Source organism: Nothobranchius furzeri, chromosome 3 (assembly GCF_043380555.1).
Source record: "Nothobranchius furzeri strain GRZ-AD chromosome 3, NfurGRZ-RIMD1, whole genome shotgun sequence".
NCBI lineage: Eukaryota > Metazoa > Chordata > Actinopteri > Cyprinodontiformes > Nothobranchiidae > Nothobranchius > Nothobranchius furzeri.
In genome coordinates this window covers 62118529-62138478 of record NC_091743.1, presented here as the reverse complement: position 1 = coordinate 62138478, position 19950 = coordinate 62118529, and the positions used below count along the sequence as shown (strand labels likewise).

At 39.5% G+C, this 19950-nt stretch overlaps 1 protein-coding gene and 1 long non-coding RNA gene across 2 annotated transcripts in view; one reads left to right on the top strand and one right to left on the bottom strand.

Annotated features, from left to right (window-relative positions):
- Nucleotides 1–6870, bottom strand: part of myg1 (myg1 exonuclease) — a 23755-nt gene extending 16885 nt beyond the window's left edge. Inside the window, exons 1-4 of the mRNA XM_015959117.3 lie at nucleotides 6478–6870; nucleotides 5296–5408; nucleotides 1486–1645; nucleotides 478–627 (exon numbers count right to left, since the gene is read on the bottom strand). Coding sequence (XP_015814603.3) covers nucleotides 478–627; nucleotides 1486–1645; nucleotides 5296–5408; nucleotides 6478–6765 — 711 coding nt within the window. The 5' untranslated portion in view covers nucleotides 6766–6870. The remainder of the gene's footprint in view (nucleotides 1–477; nucleotides 628–1485; nucleotides 1646–5295; nucleotides 5409–6477) is intronic.
- Nucleotides 6871–6994: 124 nt separating this feature from the next.
- On the top strand, nucleotides 6995–7740 carry LOC139068993 (uncharacterized). Its single transcript, XR_011520224.1, has 3 exons — nucleotides 6995–7130; nucleotides 7314–7407; nucleotides 7529–7740. It is a non-coding gene; the product is annotated as an uncharacterized lncRNA (long non-coding RNA).
- The last annotated feature ends 12210 nt before the right edge of the window (nucleotides 7741–19950 follow it).

The following is a 19950-nucleotide window of genomic DNA, read 5'->3' as shown; positions in this document are numbered from 1 at the left end:
CATGTTTTTATTTTATCTGGATTTTTGAAAATGATCTGAAGGTGTTCACATGAAGACAAATGGGCTTCTTTGACTCTCTCGTATTCCAGTCAGACAAAGCTCCTCGGATGAGAAGTGAAGCATTGGAGAAGTCCAGTTGCCTTCATTTGAACCTCTTCGGATAACCATTACCTGGATGACCGAGAACCTTCACACACAAATTTTTAAAGATTGTTTATTTTTTAACAATTTGTAACAAAAGTCATTAAGCATCATCGTAGATAGTCTAAAGAGCCACTTGTGGCTCCAGAGCCGCAGGAGCAGACCCCTGGTCTATGCATTGAGCTTTGGGCATAAGGTTGAACCATCATTCGGTTTAAACACTTTCTTATCTATTATCCAAAAAATGAACAAGTAAAAACATCTGTCAGCTGGGACTAGAGCCTATTTTATAACGGGGTAACATGTAATCGGGGATGCTCTGGCACACGTACTCACCTCAGTATCCTGACTCTCACTGTTCCAGCGAGGATTCAGGTGTGCAACACGTGCGCTCAGCGTGGTGGACACTGCGTAACGGGCCTCCCCTTCATACTGTGAGACGCCATTGTCTACTGCATCCACTTCCTCAACAAAGTTCTCGTACAGCTGCAGGGTGGGGAGAAAAAGAAAGGTAACATAACAGGCTGTGGACGTGGAATCAGAGTTTACATTGCTGTTGAACATAAAACATGTTAGCCTGGGAAATATATGCAGCGGGATTCAGACGTACCAAAAACCACATCTGTATTTTATGGTTAAATCATAAAAGGAGGAAAAGATGCAGAGAAAGAAGCGGAGACACATTTAGTACAGAGGAATCGACTCCTCCTCGGTACACGGGAAGGTCAATCACCAAAGAGCTGACATTTTACACGTCTTGCAAGAGAAACTAAGCTTCAGGGCAGAAATTGAGGCCCGCCATGTCTGAGCTAACTAGGTCATGAAAAGAACATGAAATAAATAAAGTCTGAGCGGCAAGTGGAAGGATTCCTTGCAGCTTTAAACCCACTGAAACGCCAAAAGGACAAAGATGATGTGAGGTTAATAGCATTAATATTTATGCTGACCAAAGATTTGGATGCTTTAAATTGCCCATCCCTTTTAAAGCAGAGAGCAAATACCCTTTATGGCTCAGATGTCTGGAGGCATTGAAGTCATTAGTTTGTATATAGTCAAACATGCAGAATGCTGGAAACTAAACTGCAAAGAAAACAGATGAAGAACGTTAAACTATGGAGGTTTTATTTTACAATTTAATGTAATCTCCTTAGTAACTGATTACTTTTAATAACTTGAATCTTCAGGAAATCTGCATCTTTCACATGGAGCTCGTCAGTTAAGAAAATCTGTTTTAATTTAAAGTTTTTAAGGAAAATGTTTCGATATCTTTTACCGTTTAGTAAATAAAACAGAATCCCTCTTGATACACAAGCTGACAGAAATCTGTTACCTTTCTCGGCTCACCTTATCATAAAGAGCCTCCAACTGTCTGTCGTCTTCTTTCAGCTGCGTCAGCTGGGCCAGCAGGCGACGGCCAAAGTGGAGGTAGACCAATCCAGCGGAGCTGAGCTTTGTTACCCACTGCTTCTCTGGACACAGACTGTGGAATGTTTCAGAAAATGTCCTGAAGAAATAAAATAAATAAAAGACAAACGTTATTTATGGTTCTGACAAATAACGAGGTTAAACCAGGACAGTCTTATTCACAAAAGTAGTTTGGCTTGAAAACTTCATTTGGGTTATTGAAATTATTTAAAGTGTGTGTGTGTGCGGGGGGGGGGGATGATGGAACGTTTCGCTACTGTGTGTCTCCGGGGGGGGGGGGGTAGCCATGGCACAGTGTCACTCCTGAGCCTATAGGGGACACACTGTTTATTTTTCGGTATCAGCAAATATCAGTTATCGGCCAAAACAATGACATTAATATCAGATATCGGTATCAGATATAACGGCCGGCCGATGTATTACATTTTTTCTATATCAGTCAATATTATTTTTCAAAGTTAATAACAATTTGTTTTCTTTATCAGGCACCTAGGTGGCCAGCTGCCACCACTAATAGACTGATGAAAGGACCCAAAAGACCCCAACACACCATTTTTTTAGTTTTGAGTTTGTTTCATATTTGAATTTCAATAAATATTACGAGATTTATTGATTTATTTATATTGCACACAGTGAATTTTCAGTTGCCTTCTACAATCAATGTGCAGCTAAAACGTGTATATATCGGCCTTAATAATCGGCTTTACATATCGGCAACAAAACTCTTAAAAATCAGTATCAGCATCGGCCTTAAAAAGATCCCATATCGACCGGCCTCTAATTATCATTTATATTTTCCGTTTTTCTCTCAGCACCAACACAGCATGGCCTGGAAGGAAATAACCAGTCCACACACACACGCACACACACAAACACACACACACACACACACACACACGCCTGGGTAAATAATTCTTATAGACACAAAAAAGTTAACATTTAGGAGTTAGTGATTTTCAAGGGTATAGCTAAATGTTTTTACTTATTTATTAAAACAATCCATTGAAATATTTAATAATATTAACTTTCATTTTGTGTGTGCGTGTGCGTGTGTGTGTGTGTGTGTGTGTGTGTGTGTGTGTGCGTGCGCGTGTGTGTGTGTGTGTGTGTGTGTGTGTGTGTGTGTGTGTGTGTGTGTGTGTGTGTGTGTGTGTGTGTGTGTGTACAGCTAACCTATCCCAGAAATGGCACATTCACTAATCTTCTGAAAACCAAAGGTCCATGTTAGGACCAAGACCCAATCCTAAGACGATGGACTCGCTGTTTTAGGCTTAGGGGTGAGGTTTATACATAAGATGTGAATTGAGTTTTTATTACAGTTAAGTTTGGGAATAATACACTGTTAGGGTTGGGGGTTAGGGGAATGGGGGTAAGTACCACTTGACAATCGAGGGTCTTTCTGGCTCTGAACCACTCAGAGCCACCATTCAACTTTTGCAGGACTCGGGGGGGACTGGCCGGAGGTGGGGGTAACAAAGACCCTAAGATTGGCGCAAAGCATCATGGGTAAAAACAATCAAACATCACTCACGGCCAAGGAAGTGGGGTCTTAGCTTAGCCACTGCGGCTAATCCCCCCCCCCCCCCCCCCCCATTTGTGGCCATGCCCGATCCAACGGTACCACCCCCGAGTCTCTACGACCTTCCGTTCCGGAGATATCCGCCATTGAAGTCGTCCCATTGAAACGAATGGGAGCCGGGTGACTGAAAAATTTCTAAGTGCCAGAGGCCAAATCCTTCTCCCAGAAACCTCATAGGTGCACATTTCAGAGCATTTGGAGTCCAATGGTACCTACTTTGGGTTAGGCATAAATGCAGATACTAAAATGAATGGAAGTCAATACAAAGTCCTAATATGGACAGTTATACAAGATTGTGTGTGCTTTGTTGGGAGGGCTCCAGTGCCGCTGGTCAAAACATTCAGCCATAATTAGGAAGCTCAACTACAGCCGAGTGGAAAACAAACCGTTAAATGAATGAGTGACATACTGGGATGGTGGGGGGTAATCACGGCCATTAAAGAGGCTAATTGGCTGAGCTACGGCATTTCTACACGGATAATCAGGATACAGAAGCAGACGAGAGAGAGAGTGAGACATCACAGACTCAAATGGAGAATTTTCAAGCATGTTTCTAATAGCCAAACAGAAATCTGAGGATCTGTAGCCATGACATCAGTTAGAACACCGTCACCTCTGCTTCATTTTTGCACATATAATTTTCTTGTTAAAAACTTTTAAATGAAAAGGCAGCAAATATTTCAACACATAGTAAAAGTCTATTGATGCTTACATTTGAGAGGAGTTTGTATTTTTTAAAGTTTGCATGAAATGTAAAGCTTGAGATTAAGGATAATTTGTGTGTTTGATCCGTCTTCAATCCATCACGGAAGGTTCTCTTTAAAAACTCAGCAGGGTTGGAAATGAAAATTCAAGCCAATTTCTGGTTTCCCCCTCCCCCCCCTGCAGATATAAGAAGCACTGAAATGCTTTTAACACATAAAAGGAAAAGGAAGAAGTGGGTTTTCCTCGTTTTTCACTAAGAGAAAACTGAAACCAGCAGGAACTCGAGAACAAAAGCTTTAAATTGATCCGCTAACTTGTGCTCCCATCAGCTGCAGATGCCTAACCGTTCTTTTCTGCTCCTTCTTCAACTTCCTCTAGTTTCTAACTCACTTGCATCCTTCCCTTCTATCTCAGCCATCGGTGCATGTGAGTGAGCGACAGTGACATTCTCCTGTGGCCTCTGATGGTGTCACAGCAGCTTCTGTGGCTCGTGCACAACCAGCACGGGTGGTGGTGCTCCATTGAAAGAGCGCTAATTATCACTAACCGCCTGCCAGGAAGAGAACTGTGACATATCTCAGTCACGGTGGCCACGAAGACTTTTTCTGGTTATCAGTGGGACATTTAGCTCACAAGACACCTGGAATGGGCAGATTACTCCAACGTGACAAGACTTCCAGTGTAACCATTCCAAGGAAGTTGTGCTTGGGAAACATGGAAACGGTTTGTTTATGTTTCATACAGCAAAGGCACGTTGATATTTACAAATCAGGAGTCCAAGGGGGAAAAGTATTGTCACATCTTTGAACATTAGAGAGGTTAAAGTACCTCTAGTTATTATATCTTAATACTAAAAAGAGACAATGACAGTTTTCTCATATGATTATGTCAGTGCCGAAAAGGTCCTGGTGTAATAAATGAGACTAATTAAGGTGTCTGGATCAATGAGCCTGTTGGGAATATTAAATTACACCTGTTATCAGAAGCTTCATGTCAAAACATCTGACCTGAAAGAAGCAACTTGTAATAAATCACCATGTTTCAAACACACACATTCAAAAAAGGAATCTAATAAACTGGCCTAACTGTCAACAGGATGGTAACACTAATAAATACATACAGAAGGAGAATTTTAGAAGATCAGGAAAGAAATGGAGGGATATGGATTTTTTTAAATCAAAAATATTTAACATTACTAAGATTTAGAGAAATTATCTGTACACAATATCAAATGTCAAGATTTTCTGCTTCTTTAAGAGGTATTGCAGAAGAACAATGAAATGAAGTTGCAGATATCCTCAAGTGTGTTTAGTGATACTTGTAAAAACTGTTAGTTGATTGAATATTGGTTTAAAATCCATCACTGTTAATCAATAAACTGGATTACCACTGCAGCCCAAGATTAATAGGAAATACCAAGTACTACTAATAATAAGTTCAGCTACCTCTGATGATGGTCATAGCGATGTCTCTTTGGGTCAAATTCTCCTCCCACATCGACAACAATGTCACATTCAGCCAAGAGAGCCGAGTCCCTGGTCCGAACAATGTCAGCATCCTGAAGAAATAAATGAAAAAAAATTCCTGATTTGATTGTGTGCATTAGGGGGGCTTGTGTATGCAAACAATATCACTATTGTTAATGTGACTGTAACTGCAGACCTAAACCCATTTCAATATTGACTCATTTATTTATGTGTGTGTGTGTGTGTGTGTGTGTGTGTGTGTGTGTGTGTGTGTGTGTGTGTGTGTGTGTGTGTGTGTGTGTGTGTTTCTACTCAACATATGAGAAATGCAGTGTATTTTTTGCACCTACCAAGTACTCCGGTAGCTGCTGGAGGAAGAAACAAGCCAAGCCATATATATATATATATATATATATATATATATATATATATATATATATATATATATATATATATATATATATATATATATGTACATATATATATATTTATAGTATCTTCTCCCCGGTGTCGTGAAAAGTATCGAATTGCAATAATTTCACCAATACACATCCCTAATACATATAAAAGTATCTATCATATCTTTTTTAAATTTTTATTTAGAATATAATTGTATCATTTTAATCTTAAAAAAAATTTTTATTCGAGGCGTTTAAAAGAAGAATTTCTTAAAGAGTCTGGAGAACTACATTGATTAGAAAAGATTACAACAAATATAAAATTGAAAGAAGAAAATTAGAGCCGAGTTAAATTTTTGGATTAAGGATAAAAATTTAATTCAGTGGCAAATGTCTATTTTTTAACCCAATAAATAAAGGCTGAGTATCATTAAAAAATACCACATAGGACCATTTAAGTGGATATTGAATGTGACTAAATGACCTTTTCTGTGGCATTTGCTTCTAAAGAGCACACATCAGGTTTCTTCGCTTGATTGATTCGGATTTCTGTGCAACACCACCCCCTTTTGATCAATGAACGTATGACAGGTAGCAGTGACGAAAATAAAAGGACAAAGTTAAGGCGATTGATTCTTTTTTTTTTTTCAAGAATAAAGATTTTAGCATCATGAAAATTGCGAAGGTTTCATAAAGCTGATACATGTGTGAACTTGTGTTTCCACTCAACAGATGAGAAATGCAGTGTATTTTTTGCACCTACCGCGTACTCCGGTAACTGCTGGAGGAAGAAACAAGCCAAAACTTCATCGCAGTGAAAGGTTCCGTTGTGTGTTCCGATCTTTTTAAAGGTCATGTTATCAGTCTCTGTTCGGATTCTTTTCGGTGAACTTGACATGAATCGTTTCCCTGAACGAAAATAGTCTACAGAGCACAGATAAAACCAGCTAGCTTGTGAAAATAGTCGCTGTGAGTTACACACTGGTGTCTTAGTGGCTGTGGAGGGGTTAACCTTTGATACCCGAAATGCAACCACGAACCCACGCCACATCCATGCAGCAAAAGAGACGTCCACAATGAAGACCGATGGCGGACGGATTTGGCAGACGGACCGGATGAATGTGACAGCCGGACCGGATATGGGCTGTGTCTCAATTCAGGGTCTGCATCCTACCTCGGCCGGATTCGTCGGCCGGTTACGTCACAGCGCCGCGACTCGGCCTGTCCCAATTCGAAGACTCCTTCAAATGCGGTCGACGAATGCGGCCTTCTTTTCGCCTGAATGAAGGATGGGTCGGGTGTATCCTTCAATAGGTAGCATTTCCCAAGATGCCTTGCGGGCCGGCCGGCAGAAAAACTTAAAAACAATGGCGGACAGTGAAGCGGGAGCTGTCGGAGAGGATTGCGCATATAAATGTAAGTATAAACTTGAAAAATGTCAGTTTAAGGACTTTTTGTGATACATGAACGTTATTTTAGTTAGAAATGTTACAGTAAAAGTGCTTGTATTGCGGTCTCGGCTCGTATGTTCGGCCGCGCTCGGTGTCGTACTTCTCCCACTACGTTTCCCCCTGATTTTAATAGAAGTTTGTATTTTAGGACCAAAAGAGAAAACCAGGGAATTTATTAAGCTTAGGGCGGAGATGGACCACATGATCACCGGAGCAAAGTATTCGGCGGCTGTGGCATGGAGGTACAATAACATCTCATATTTCAAAAACTCGTTTGAGTATATTTTTTTCTGCGAAAACATGAAAGGAATAACCCGTTGTCCTCTTTTCTCTTCCTGTTTCTTTTCTTACATGTTTGTTAAGACTATTCTGGAGAAAATGGGCATCCAGGGGAAGGTGCCAGCGATGAGCTTCTGGAGCTGATCTGGGAGGACATGAGGCTGCAGAGCAGCAGAGAGCACAGGAGAGAAGGAAGAACTTTGACAGCTTTTTACTTTGCTAGAAAAAAATGGTTAATGAAGATTAAACATGTACATATAAAAGAAATATCTAAATAAAATCAGTTCTGCATTAAACTCTTGAATTTTATTTTTGTTTACAAATGAGAATTGTTTACTAGAGGGTATCCTCTGGGTCTTGAAAAGTCTTAAAAGGTGATAAATCGGTTTTGGTCAAATTAAGACCCTTAGAAAGTATTAAAAACTTATCACATCTTTGCTCAGGCTCAGCTAGTCTAAAGTATTTTCTCTGAATTAGCTCTCCAACAGTCAAGGAAATGATTAACCCCCAGAGACCCACGGTTGTAGTATCACAACATCAGATTTAAGTCTACAAAAATAAACCTTCCCCATTTTTTTTCTTTTTAAAACCACATTTACATTGCTAATAGGTCCTATTCAGTTCTGCAACACTATTGGCTGTTAAAATGTGTAAATAGGCCCGTTTATCTGGCCTCCTAGAACAACATGTGAAAGGTTAAAAATATTTTGCAGTTGTTTTCTAAATTTGGGTTTCTGGGGGTTAAAAAGCTAAATAAAACGTCGAGCTCCATCGTTTAAGGTTCCTTCTGCCCAGCGGTTCCACGGTTGCTAGGCGACGGAACGTTCGCCGAGGGAGTTCATGAAGGCTAGGCCTGTCCAAATTCACAGCCGTTAACATCCGGTCTACCCGGCCGACGGAGGACGCAGCCCACGTCGGCCGGGTGGGCTGGGTCCTTCGAAGGATGCAGACCCTGAATTGAGACACAGCCATGGTGCGTTTGTCAAGCAAACTGGAGATTCCTTAACAAGAAGCTTTTATTTTGCGTTTCTCTTGCTTACTTTTAAACATTTTGAACGATCGATGTCCTAAAAGTAATATTAATGAAAATTCTACCTAAGTAAACTCATGAACGAGTTATTTATTTTATTGTATTTATAAAATTTAACACTAGATGGTGGTATAAGACTAAAATAATAATATTAAATATGGAGAACCCAAATTATCATGCGAACCTAAACCTTTGGGTCTAAACTAAATTTAAAATTCCTAAATTACATTCAATAACACTCACCAAAACTGAATGACTGTGAATAGACTAAAACTATTAGAAATGTGTGATTTTTCTTTTTTACATATTAAGTTGTTTGTTTTTTTGTTATTTTCTTTCTTTTTTTCCCTACTTTCTATTGCTGGGATTATGGCTCAAGTTTCCAGCTGTTCACAACCAACTCTTAGAAATAATTACAGAAAATATGTTACATTTATTTTCTCAACAAAAATATTTTAGTCCAGATATCAAAGAAGCTTATATTCATATAAACGACACAAATTTTGTTTTAATCTATTTGCTATTTTTTGTTTTGTTTTGTTTGTTTGTTTCTTTGTTTGTTTTTTAAGGCCAGAGCATGGGCCAGAGGCAAGTAACCAAAATTACTGAGTGTGTTGCTCAAGTCTCACCTTAAATCAAAGTCTCGTGGTGTTACCTTTATGGTTTATTGACGATGTAATTAATTAAGCAGATATGACCCTCTCTAATGATTGAAAGAACAGAGATAGTTTAAATTGTGCTCTATGAGTTTAATCAAATTGTCTTTTTAAACAAACCCGTTAGCCATAAGGTATTATTTGATTCTTCTGCATAGGATCGTTCATGACCATTGTTAATATCCTGTCTGGTGTTGAGTGACATTTCGTACTAAAATGTTGCATGTAACTGTGCAATTTCTATTTTCATTTTGTAAATAAATAATGTGCTAAAGGAGAAGACGTTTTGGGTTTATGGCCACCAGGAAGTGCTGTGCCTCACAGATCTGCTCCATCACAAATTACTCTCTCGCCCCAGTCAGGTTGACAAGTCTTTATTTTAGCTTAATGAAATCAATAATCATTGATTTATTGTGAGGGAGTCCATTTTCCTGAGAGGTCTGAATGTATCAGGTTTCTCATTGGAGGAGAAAATGCACTCAGATCAGTTATTTGTCCTCTAGTAACCAAATTGAAGCTTTAAACATTAGCTTTCTCATTTTAGTTACTTATATTCATTTGGTAAACCGATTTTTGACCCAAACAGGAGACTTCAAGTTAAAACAAGACTGCCTGATAGAAGAAAATAATTAAATAAACTCTTGTTAAAATAATGAGAGAAATAATAATCTGTTGTTTATTTAGGTCAAGAAAAAATATTTAAATTCTAAGGAAACTGTTTTTCTTCCCCCCAACTTTTTACTCTTAGTTTTTCCACAGTGAAATGAATGAATACCTTTAATTGTTGTATTCTAGCTATTATCAGCACCATGGACTGCACACACCCCAGTGATGCTCCATTTAGCTGCTGCTAACATTTGAGCACCACTTTTTCATTAATAACGTGTCTAGAAGTAAGAAAAGCAACAACTCAAACAAACAAATAAGAAGTATTTTTTCATTAGTGACGCACATTTATACAGGTTTCTATCTCCCCCGGTCAATCACATAATTATGAGCTTTTTGGGACTTTCGCTCCATCACAGTATCATATAAAATTATAATCATCTCTTTGCTGAACAAATTACTCTTAATACTGCTAATACGCCATCCGGTGAAGTGGGTAATTTGCATATCCCAGTATAATTGGACACTGGTATTCCTCAGGAATTCAAATTTGGGAAACAACGCTGTTCAGAAAAAATCAGACAAATTGCAGGTTATATTTTTTTTTTGGGTGAACGGACAAAGGAAGAATGAAAGATTTGACTTGTCCTTAATCTTGACTAAATTAAAAGGGGTCATATCATGGAAAATCCACTTTTTGAAGCTTTTTACCATGTTGTGTTTACCATATTGTCATTTCCTTATGAGAAATATCCCCAACCCAGTTTTTGGCAGAATTCATGCATTTTCCTACCTCAGCTTCAATTTGATCCATATAAAGGTTTTTCCTGCATCCAGGGAAAAGTAGCCAACTTGCATCATCTCTTCACCACTTCATCATTTCCTCCTCTCACTGAATCTGGTCTGGTCTCTGTTCTGAAACGTAGATATTCTGACAAATAATTTCTGCATAGGGGACAAAACACTTCTGTTAAAACCATGCGTCCTGTCTACAAAGACAAACATATTTGCCAACTCAGAAGATGTGTGTTAGGTGACCATTGTTTTGTAACAGACTTGGTAGTACAGTGGTTAGTACGGTGGCCCTGAAGTGCAAACCACAAAAACAAATCACTTAACGCAACAATAAATTGAAACATGCAACAACAAATCACTTAATGCAAAAACAAATCACAAAACGCACAACAAATTGAAAAGCGCAACAACAAATTCACTAAACGCAAAACCAATTGTTGCATTTGGTTTATATTAATTACCTACATGATAATACTGTAGAAATATGTTGTGTATGTTTAACAAGTTCATTCTGTAGCTTAAAACATACATGAAACCATCTAAAGTTAACATGCAAGTCCTGAAAGCTTCTAGAATAAACAAAGTTACTTTACCTGAAAACGGTTGTGAACAAACGCTGCTGATGGACGTGAAGCTGCTGTAGCTCCTTAATATTCCTGCTCGATTTTCGCTAGCTTTTGCATTTTTCCTTTGCGTGTAGCTGCTGCCACGGGCGGCTGTGACGGGACCTACGGGCCACCGTAGAGGTGAAGGCTAGACTGTCCGAATTCAGAGCCGCTGACTTCCGGTTTTAGCGGTCTGGCAAGGCCAGGTCCTTGCCAGACCGGCGAGGACCCGTACTCATAAGCATCCTGCCTGTGGATTCGGACACACCCGCTGACTGCTCTTTCACATAACCACATTCGGCAGAACAACTTCCGGTTCAAAAGGCCAGCGGATCCATCATCCAATCAGTGATGCCTGTTGTTGCAGCATTGGTACCTACCTTTTCCGGTTTGTGTTTTGTTTCTGTGGTTTTCAATTTGGTTTTGCGTTTAGTGATTTGTTTTTGTGTTTAGTGAATTTGTTTTTGCGCTTTTCAATTTGTTGTGCGTTTTGTGATTTGTTTTTGCATTCAGTGACTTGTTGTTGCGTGTTTCAATTTGTTGTTGCATTATATGATTTGTTTTTGTGGTTTGCACTTCAGGGCCACTGTAGGTTAGAATGACAGACAGGCATGTTGTTTTGCTCAGGTTTGCCTCCTGGTTTTTTTAGGTGCACTTGCTAGTATGATGCTTTCAACCCATAACTGGTCAACAGTTTAAAATATAAGGACTAATATGTTTTATATTGTGTTTATTTTGCCAGTGTGAGTCCATGTGAAGTGAGCAGAGTAAATCAACTAAAATGCTGCTTTGAAATGACCAAATTCAAAGATCTTTACAGACACAAAATATGTTGTAGAATATAATCAGTAAAATAAATGATAAATTAATTAAATCTGCTTCAGCTGGCTAAATAAAATACTGCCGGCACCACCACAAGTCTAACCATCGTCAGCGCATGGCAAAATGCTTGTTTTGGTTTAGTGAGAGCAGTAGGAACTGTAATAGAATGTGTGAATGAAAAAAATGTCACACTGAAACTCAATATAAAGTTGTAAAACAGCAATGTGGTGTTTCGGCGTATTAGCGAGAAACTGCAAAATTACACATTTTAGGAGGGAAGTAAACAAAGGTAGGCCTGTAGAGCACTCGTTTAATCAATATATTTGAATGCCTTGCAAGCCGTACTTGGGGCAAAAAAAGCCCAGAAGTGCCTGAATCAGCACGAACAAGTCTGCTGCAGCAGAGAGTGGCATAACAAGGAAGGATTTCGAGTCTTATTTCCTGGTATTTGGACTTCTTACCTCGAATAGCAATGCAACTTTACTACTATGTTTGCTCTGCGACATGGATGTTTTATCTCCACAAACAACACAAGCCTGGAGGAGTTTCTGCCGTGTGGTTGGGTTGCTATTGCTAACAGTTAGCATCTGCTAGCTGAGACGTTCTCTGCTGTTTCCTGGATGCTAAACCAACAACAGCCATCCCTTGTCCATGAATGCTAAGTGACAGTGTGACATAGATCTGTCAGGTTTTTCTACTCCTAGAGTTTCACCGTCTATTTTCTGTCAGAAGCTACTGGAGGAGATGGGTGTAGGAGACTTTTTCGTGTTATGCCTGCATGAAAATCTCAGAGTGACCAATTATAATCAGAAATAATCATTAAAAATGTTTTCCACACTTTTGATGAAAAACAAAATAAACTTCAGCGAGTTTCACAAAAAACAAGGAAAAGCTGCCTTTTTTCTGACTGAGAAAATATTTTATTAACAATTCAACTTTTACATAACATATTTTTTATTTATATTGTAGTGTTGCCATGAATTTCAGAGGATAAAATCAGTATTTGGTAAATCACACCAAGCTCTACTTGCATAAACAGAAAAAAACATCGACTACCTCCTCTCAAAGGTTCAGTGAGTCATGGTCACGACAAGAAAAAGCTTGGAGAAAATGTCAAGCCACAGGGTTGTTCTTTATTGACCAGCCAGAGGAGTGTCAGCCCACCATCCTGCTCCGCATTGGTTTACCTCAGACCATGAGATCCAGCTGTGGGGGGTGGCTGAAGAAACGTCACTGTGCATGTGACTTTTCCCCCCTTCTCTACTTCCAGTTTTACACAGCAATGATGGGAAATGACCCGGTACTATAGCTTTCCTTAAAAGGAAGAGCGAAGCAATCGAAAGTCAATTATGTGCTGCAGCGTAAGGGGACGTCACTGAAAGGGCTGTTGTTTGTTGTATGCACTGGGTAGTATCACACAAATGGCAAAAAACTGGTTTATTCGGCAAGAGATGAGTGAATATTCTAAAGATTATGGCTAAACAATACACATAGGATGATGCGGACACATTTTCAACCTAATACATTTTAAAAATATTTGTATATTATGTCTTTGTTCAAGCATTCAATCACCTCTCCCTCCTCATTACTAAGACTCTCAAAGGAGATGTGCTGGAAAAAACCTCATCTGTTCATTTAATACTCCATGAATTAAATCACGACTTACTGCAAATTTTGACTTATGAGCTGTTTGTTCTCACTAGTTATGGCTTCTTGTTGTGATGCTTGGGGGGGTGCCGTAATCGGGACAGTTTCACCACAAAGTCAGAGCAAAAACAGCACCAGCACCACCCCCAAAAAGAAAACAGCACGAAAGAAAAAAAAATAAAATAAAGAGGTAAATATACTTATTAGCACCTCCTCTGCATCAGCTGGTGAGGTCCCACACTCGGGGGTATTTTGGAAGTGTAGTTAATGTAATGATAATCTTGAGCATGGTTTACACCTATTATCGCTTTAATTGCTACGGGTGCTGTGCAATTATACCGTTAGCAATTACATGGCTGTAGTTTACTTGCTTGTCTAAGCCTTTGGTTCCCCTTAATAGATACCCTTTATCAGTGAAGCCAGAGAAACTAACACTAATGGCTTCTTTATTGACATAATGAATTAATTATATGCCCAGCAGAGGAGTGGTGCAGGATAACGCTGATCAGAGCTGTTTAGTAGAAGTTGGTGGAGAGAAATGGAGATACTAACTCGAGAAGGGGGCCGAGGATTGAAGATGATGTAGCTGATGAAGACGCCTGAGTGCTTCTACATTAGAATGCAGAGTGCGTTCTCCCGCGTGAGTCACCCCTGCTCCTCACCATCTCTCCCACCCGCCTACCCACCTTACACCACCACCAGCAGTGCAGTCACCACCTAATATTACGCCTCTGACTTCACACCGGCTGACTGAGGATTCTGTTTCTACGGCAACATGCTCCGGGCTCCTCCCCTCTCATCTCCATTGCCTGCCCGCTCCCTTCCTCTAGTCTTCCTGACACAGAGCACGTGACTTTCAGGAAGGCTTCTCCAGCCTCCCCTTTATTGGTATTAACCCTCTCTTGACTGGGTCGCTGCCAGAGGCTCTCAGCAGCAGGCTGCACGACTCCCTCCTTGCTTCTCACAAAGCTCAGGTTTTTTTTTTATCACCGCGAAGCTCAATGCTTCATCTAAGTGTCAAAAGCACATTTGAGAGTGTGGTGTTGTCATTAGATTCTTATACTGACTGAACTGTCAACATTAGATTGCTCCACAGTGGCGGCTTGTTGTGAAAAATGTTCCCTTTTTATAAGTAATTAAACTAACAGTTGGAAAATGACTAAAATTCCCAAAATATCATTTATTTACCTTTTCCAAATCAGCAGTTTTACAGATAAAGTCAGTTATCAGATTTACAGATAAATTTGACTAATACTACTCAAATATTTGCCCAACCTTGTGAGCAGGTGCAGTCCATAATGTACTTTCCACATTTAGGTTTTTTTTTTCCAGCTTGAGTTTTCAGCTTCCAACAGACTGTGTGCCTTAAATGCACACAATGCAGCTTTTTCTGATTTTTAAAGCATTTTCTTGTGCCAGTGTGGGCCAAAAGAGGGGTGGGCAGTCCTGGTCCTCGAAGGCCGCTATCCAGCATGTTTTAGTTGTTTCTCTACATAAACACACCTGAACATAGGATTCAATCAGGAATCAGGTGTGTTGGAGCAGGGAAACAACTAAAGCATGCAGGAAAGTGGCCCTCGAGGACCAGGATTGCTCACCCCTGGGCTGACACGACCCTGTACAGAGTAAATGAAAAGTCTATCAGTCCATCTCATCCACCCCTTGTGAGCAGGATACTTCATTTCTACTTTAGCCTCTCTGGACCACTGCCCTGAAGTCTCACAGTCACGCTATACTGTACCATGTGCTATACAGAAATCCATGTTTACACATCAGAGCAGACGAGCCATACCTGGTTAGCATTTATTGTGACATGTTTATCATGCTGGAGTCTCAGAAAGACGAAGAAAACATTTATCTGATGAAGTTAAAAAAAAGGAAAAAGAACATTCGACAACAATAGGAGTCAAACAACAGTCAACATCGGCTCAGATTCATGGTTCCTGCATGTTTTAAAATCAAATATTTAGATCATGAACTCAGCTTATTTGTTCGATTTAGTGATGAACTGTAGAATCTAATGGAGGTTGAGGAAACATCTCAGCAGTTAGATTGAGGTGTTCAGGTGTTTCAATCTTTTTGGGATAAAACATATTGTGCCTGCAGGCGAGAGTAGAAAGAACACTTTGATTATTAATTTACAGACATCTGATTCAGCATTCTGAAGACATTAAGTAGTTTTTGTTTATGTTTGTGCTTGTTTACATGTTTGCCTTTTAAAGTATAGCTTTATGTTGAATATAAACACAGAGAGACACCCACAGTAGTGGGCGTACAGAGGACTGCTATCTAAATCTGCAACTTTACAGCCTTTTAGTGAGTTTCTACCCACATAGCGCCAGCTAAGAAAAGAAAAAGAAAGTGCCATGTGTGAATCTTTACTCTTGGTCTTTAAACTCGGATGAGCAATTTCTGTGCACGGTCAGCCCAGACTTTCTACAAAATGGATTTTAGCTACTGTTTGAGCCATCTTCTTCAGATTTGTGCGGTAAAGTTGTAAAGGGACAAAAGTCCATCTTAGAAAATGTTTCCTCATATGAGTAGTTTGCTGACAGGCAGCTGGTCCCTAATGTAAGTAAGTCAAATTTAATAACATTGCACTTTTTGCAGATTAAAAAAAATCACAAATGATTAAATTAGAATATTTCAGATGTTTTGGGGTGTTTCTGTTTTGTGAATTTTCTAAATGCAATAAATAATCTCACATTTGTGTTCTGGCATTGACTGCCATACTGCTGAACTCCAGTTTTTCTTTGTTTTTATCTATTCCTTTCGATTTGTGCACACATTTCAGTCATGTGATTAACTGTTATGGAAAAATATATGTTTATTAATTCTTGATCATGGACTCAACCAACTGGATGTAATATGTACTGCTCTATGCCTCTCTGCATCCTCTCATACACACACACACACACACACACACACACACACACACACACACACACACACACACACACACACACACACACACACACACACACACACACACACACACACACACACATTCTTATATTCATACACACACTGACTCCCTCTCTCACACAATGACCTCACTCCTTTTTTATCTTCCTCTCTATAAATAAAGTCTGTGAACAGATGTCCGGGGCATTTGCTTCGGCATCTTGCCACAGTTATAACTGTTTGACTTGTCTGCTCGTTGTCTCTTTCTCTCTTCACTATAGGTAATGGGTTATTGATAATAGCTAAACGTTCTGTATGCATTAACAGCACATCCGAAAACACAATCTAAATTCACAAAAGCAATTTGCACATGACTCTTTGTCTCAACTATCTGGTGGTTAAGGAACTCCACTGAGCTTGAGTTTAAAATTAATATTTTGACCATAAAAGGAAGTTTCTTGGATTGAAAAAGCTTTTAAAAACCATACGTGTTTAAGAGTTTTCTGTATTATCTTCATGCAGCATTTGAGTGTGTAGTATTGTCTTTTAAGCAATGTCAAGTGATGTAAAGGAGCAAATTCTCATCATTTATAGTTTAAAAAAGGAAAGAGGAAGCTTGGTCTCCGGCAGTGATCTCACCTGAATATTGCTTCTTTTGTCTGCCTGTCCCCTGACTGACACGTTAGTTGCATTGGTACATGCACACACACACACACACACACACACACACACACACACACACACACACACACACACACACACACACACACACACACACACACACACACACACACACACACACACACACACACACACACACGTGAATGGATGAACTTTATGAATGAAAACTCTTCTTCCTGAGCGGCAGACAGGAGGTGAGATCATCTTGTTGAAATGGAGAATCCCCCACTTGCAGCACCCTCCCACCAATCCTGGTTGGTGCCAGTCTTAATAAATCCCATCATTGGACAAAATGGATGAGCACACAGTAGTGGATGCCTGATTGATGAAAATATTGACCAAATTCATCCTCCAGCAGACTGGAAGGCATAACAAATTCACACGTTCACACTGGCGCACCTCAGATCATACATTATTATCTTTTTTCAGTAGAAATCTGAAAGAGTGCCTGTTATTCTGCTAGTTTCCAGTAAACACGCTTGCTAAGTAGAGTGCCAATTCCTTTCTTTATAATTGCTTTGGTGGATCTGATGATTGCGCACCTATTCAGCTGTGTATGAGTGAAAGTGGCGATGAGTAACTCAAGGGGCTCTCCATGAAAATCCATAAATAGGCCCTTAGCCGGAATCTGCCCTCCCCCTCACTCTCCATAGTCTACCTCCAACCACACCTCTCTCTCTCTCTCTCTCTCTCTCTCTCTCTCTCTCTCTCTCTCTCTCTCTCTCTCTCTCTCTCTCTCTCTCTCTCTCTCTCTCTCTCTCTCTCTCTCTCTCTCTCTCTCTCTCTCTCTCTCTCTCTCTCTCTCTCTCTCTCTCTCTCTCTCTCTCTCTCTCTCTCTCTCTCTCTCTCTCTCTCTCTCATGCAACCTTCTCTCCTAAATGGTCCGGGACAAGCTGTGTCCCCTTGGCATTCAGCCTTATACTGTACACTCACAACTGGAGCTCTGGACGCACGCACGCGCACACACACACGCACACACGCACACACGCACACACACACACACACACACACACACACACACACACACACACACACACACACAAAACATTCCTCTCAACATTCCCCACTGCAGGCGTCTGTTAATTCCCTCCTGCAATGTAGCATTTTACATCAGCAGTTTGGATGTATGCCACCTGTCTGTTGGATTGCTGCTTCTTTTAAAAGTCAGAGTTTTATTCCGTTTTGTCCTGACTAATATCTGCTCTCTGTGTAATCCGTCCAACTAAAATGCCTATTAATGAAAATGAACCAGTGCTGTAATGTTTTTAAAACTGAAAAAGCTTTCTAGAATGGATTTCATGGTGTGAAGCCTTGTAGTGTTGGTTCTCTGTTTGTTCCTCATGAAGAGTCCAAGCTGCAGTGATAGAAACCAGAAGCAGCCGTTCTGATCCTTTGATACTTGGATATGTGAACGTCCCTGAAGAAAAATTGTCTGGCAAGCTTATATAAATAAATTATGAAGAAATTTTTCAGGAAAAGAGAGGAACGGTAGTATTTTTTTTTTATTCGAACTGCCTTAAGACAGAAACATAGACGGTGAGAAACAGAAATAATGAATGTGTCTCTGCCCTGTTTTATGGGATATAAAAAGCAACGTAAAACATTAATGAACTCTGTTTCAGCCACGGCTTTTTGAATAGTAGTTTAAGAACTTATACATCAATATTTTAAAAAGTCTAATTACTAAAGATTGTTTCAGAAATACTGCAAATTCACTCCTTGGCTGTGTCAATTAGACTAAGTGGAATAAATGTAGGTCATCTAGTAAGTATAGGTGGGTGACTCCATTAGTATTTTCTTGTTCTAACTGAATTTATTATAGGAGGGTTTGATGTACAGTAATTTATGAAGAAATGCATTTTATTTTGTTTACCAAACAAAACAATCTGTTTCCATCATGACTTCAAATGAAAGCATTTACTGTTTTCATGCAGAGTTGTTGCGGTTTGCACGCTAGAGGTTCCCCTCTGTACATGCAGCACGATGAGGTCATTGTTATGGATTTAAATCCAGCGGGGACTTAATCTGGGAGATAAGAGCTGGATTGGGATTAAGCTCTCAAAAAAGATTGATTAATCTAACCATTTACTCTTTAAAATACAAAAGTGTGACATGAGACTGTTTCTTCCCTTTTTGCACTAATAAGGCCATTCTTATTTAGCTGGTGAGTTTTTAGGTTTATCCAGGATTTTGAGTTTTTTGTCTTCTGTGTACAAATTTCAAGCTTCTGATTTTTTTAAATCAAGATTTGGAAAAATTGTAACATGCTTAGATATTTATTTTTAAGTCTGAAGTGGTCAGGTTCCCTTTTATCTTAGAACTAAAGTGTGAGTGTGTGTGTGTGTGTGTGTGTGTGTGTGTGTGTGTGTGTGTGTGTGTGTGTGTGTGTGTGTGTGTGTGTGTGTGTGTGTGTGTGTGTATGTGTGTGTGTGTGTGTGTGTGTGTGTGTGTGTATTTGTGCGTAAGTGAGTGTGTCAGCAAAAGTTCTTGATCTTTTGATCAGTTTTCGGAATCAATCAGTTTATTTCAACATGGCCGCTCCAGTTCAGAACATAAAAACACAAATTCTATTTACCAGCTAAAGTCTTTTAATAATTTGAATAAGTGTAAATAGTTTGGAGTTGTTTCCATTATACACTCAGACTAACTTGTGTAAAATTTCTGTTTGAAACTTTGACATGAAAGTGATCTCAGCAAGTTTGACAGTTCTTGCCCTTCCAGAATGAGCCGTTTTAGGGCTCTGTCACCTTAAGAAAACGA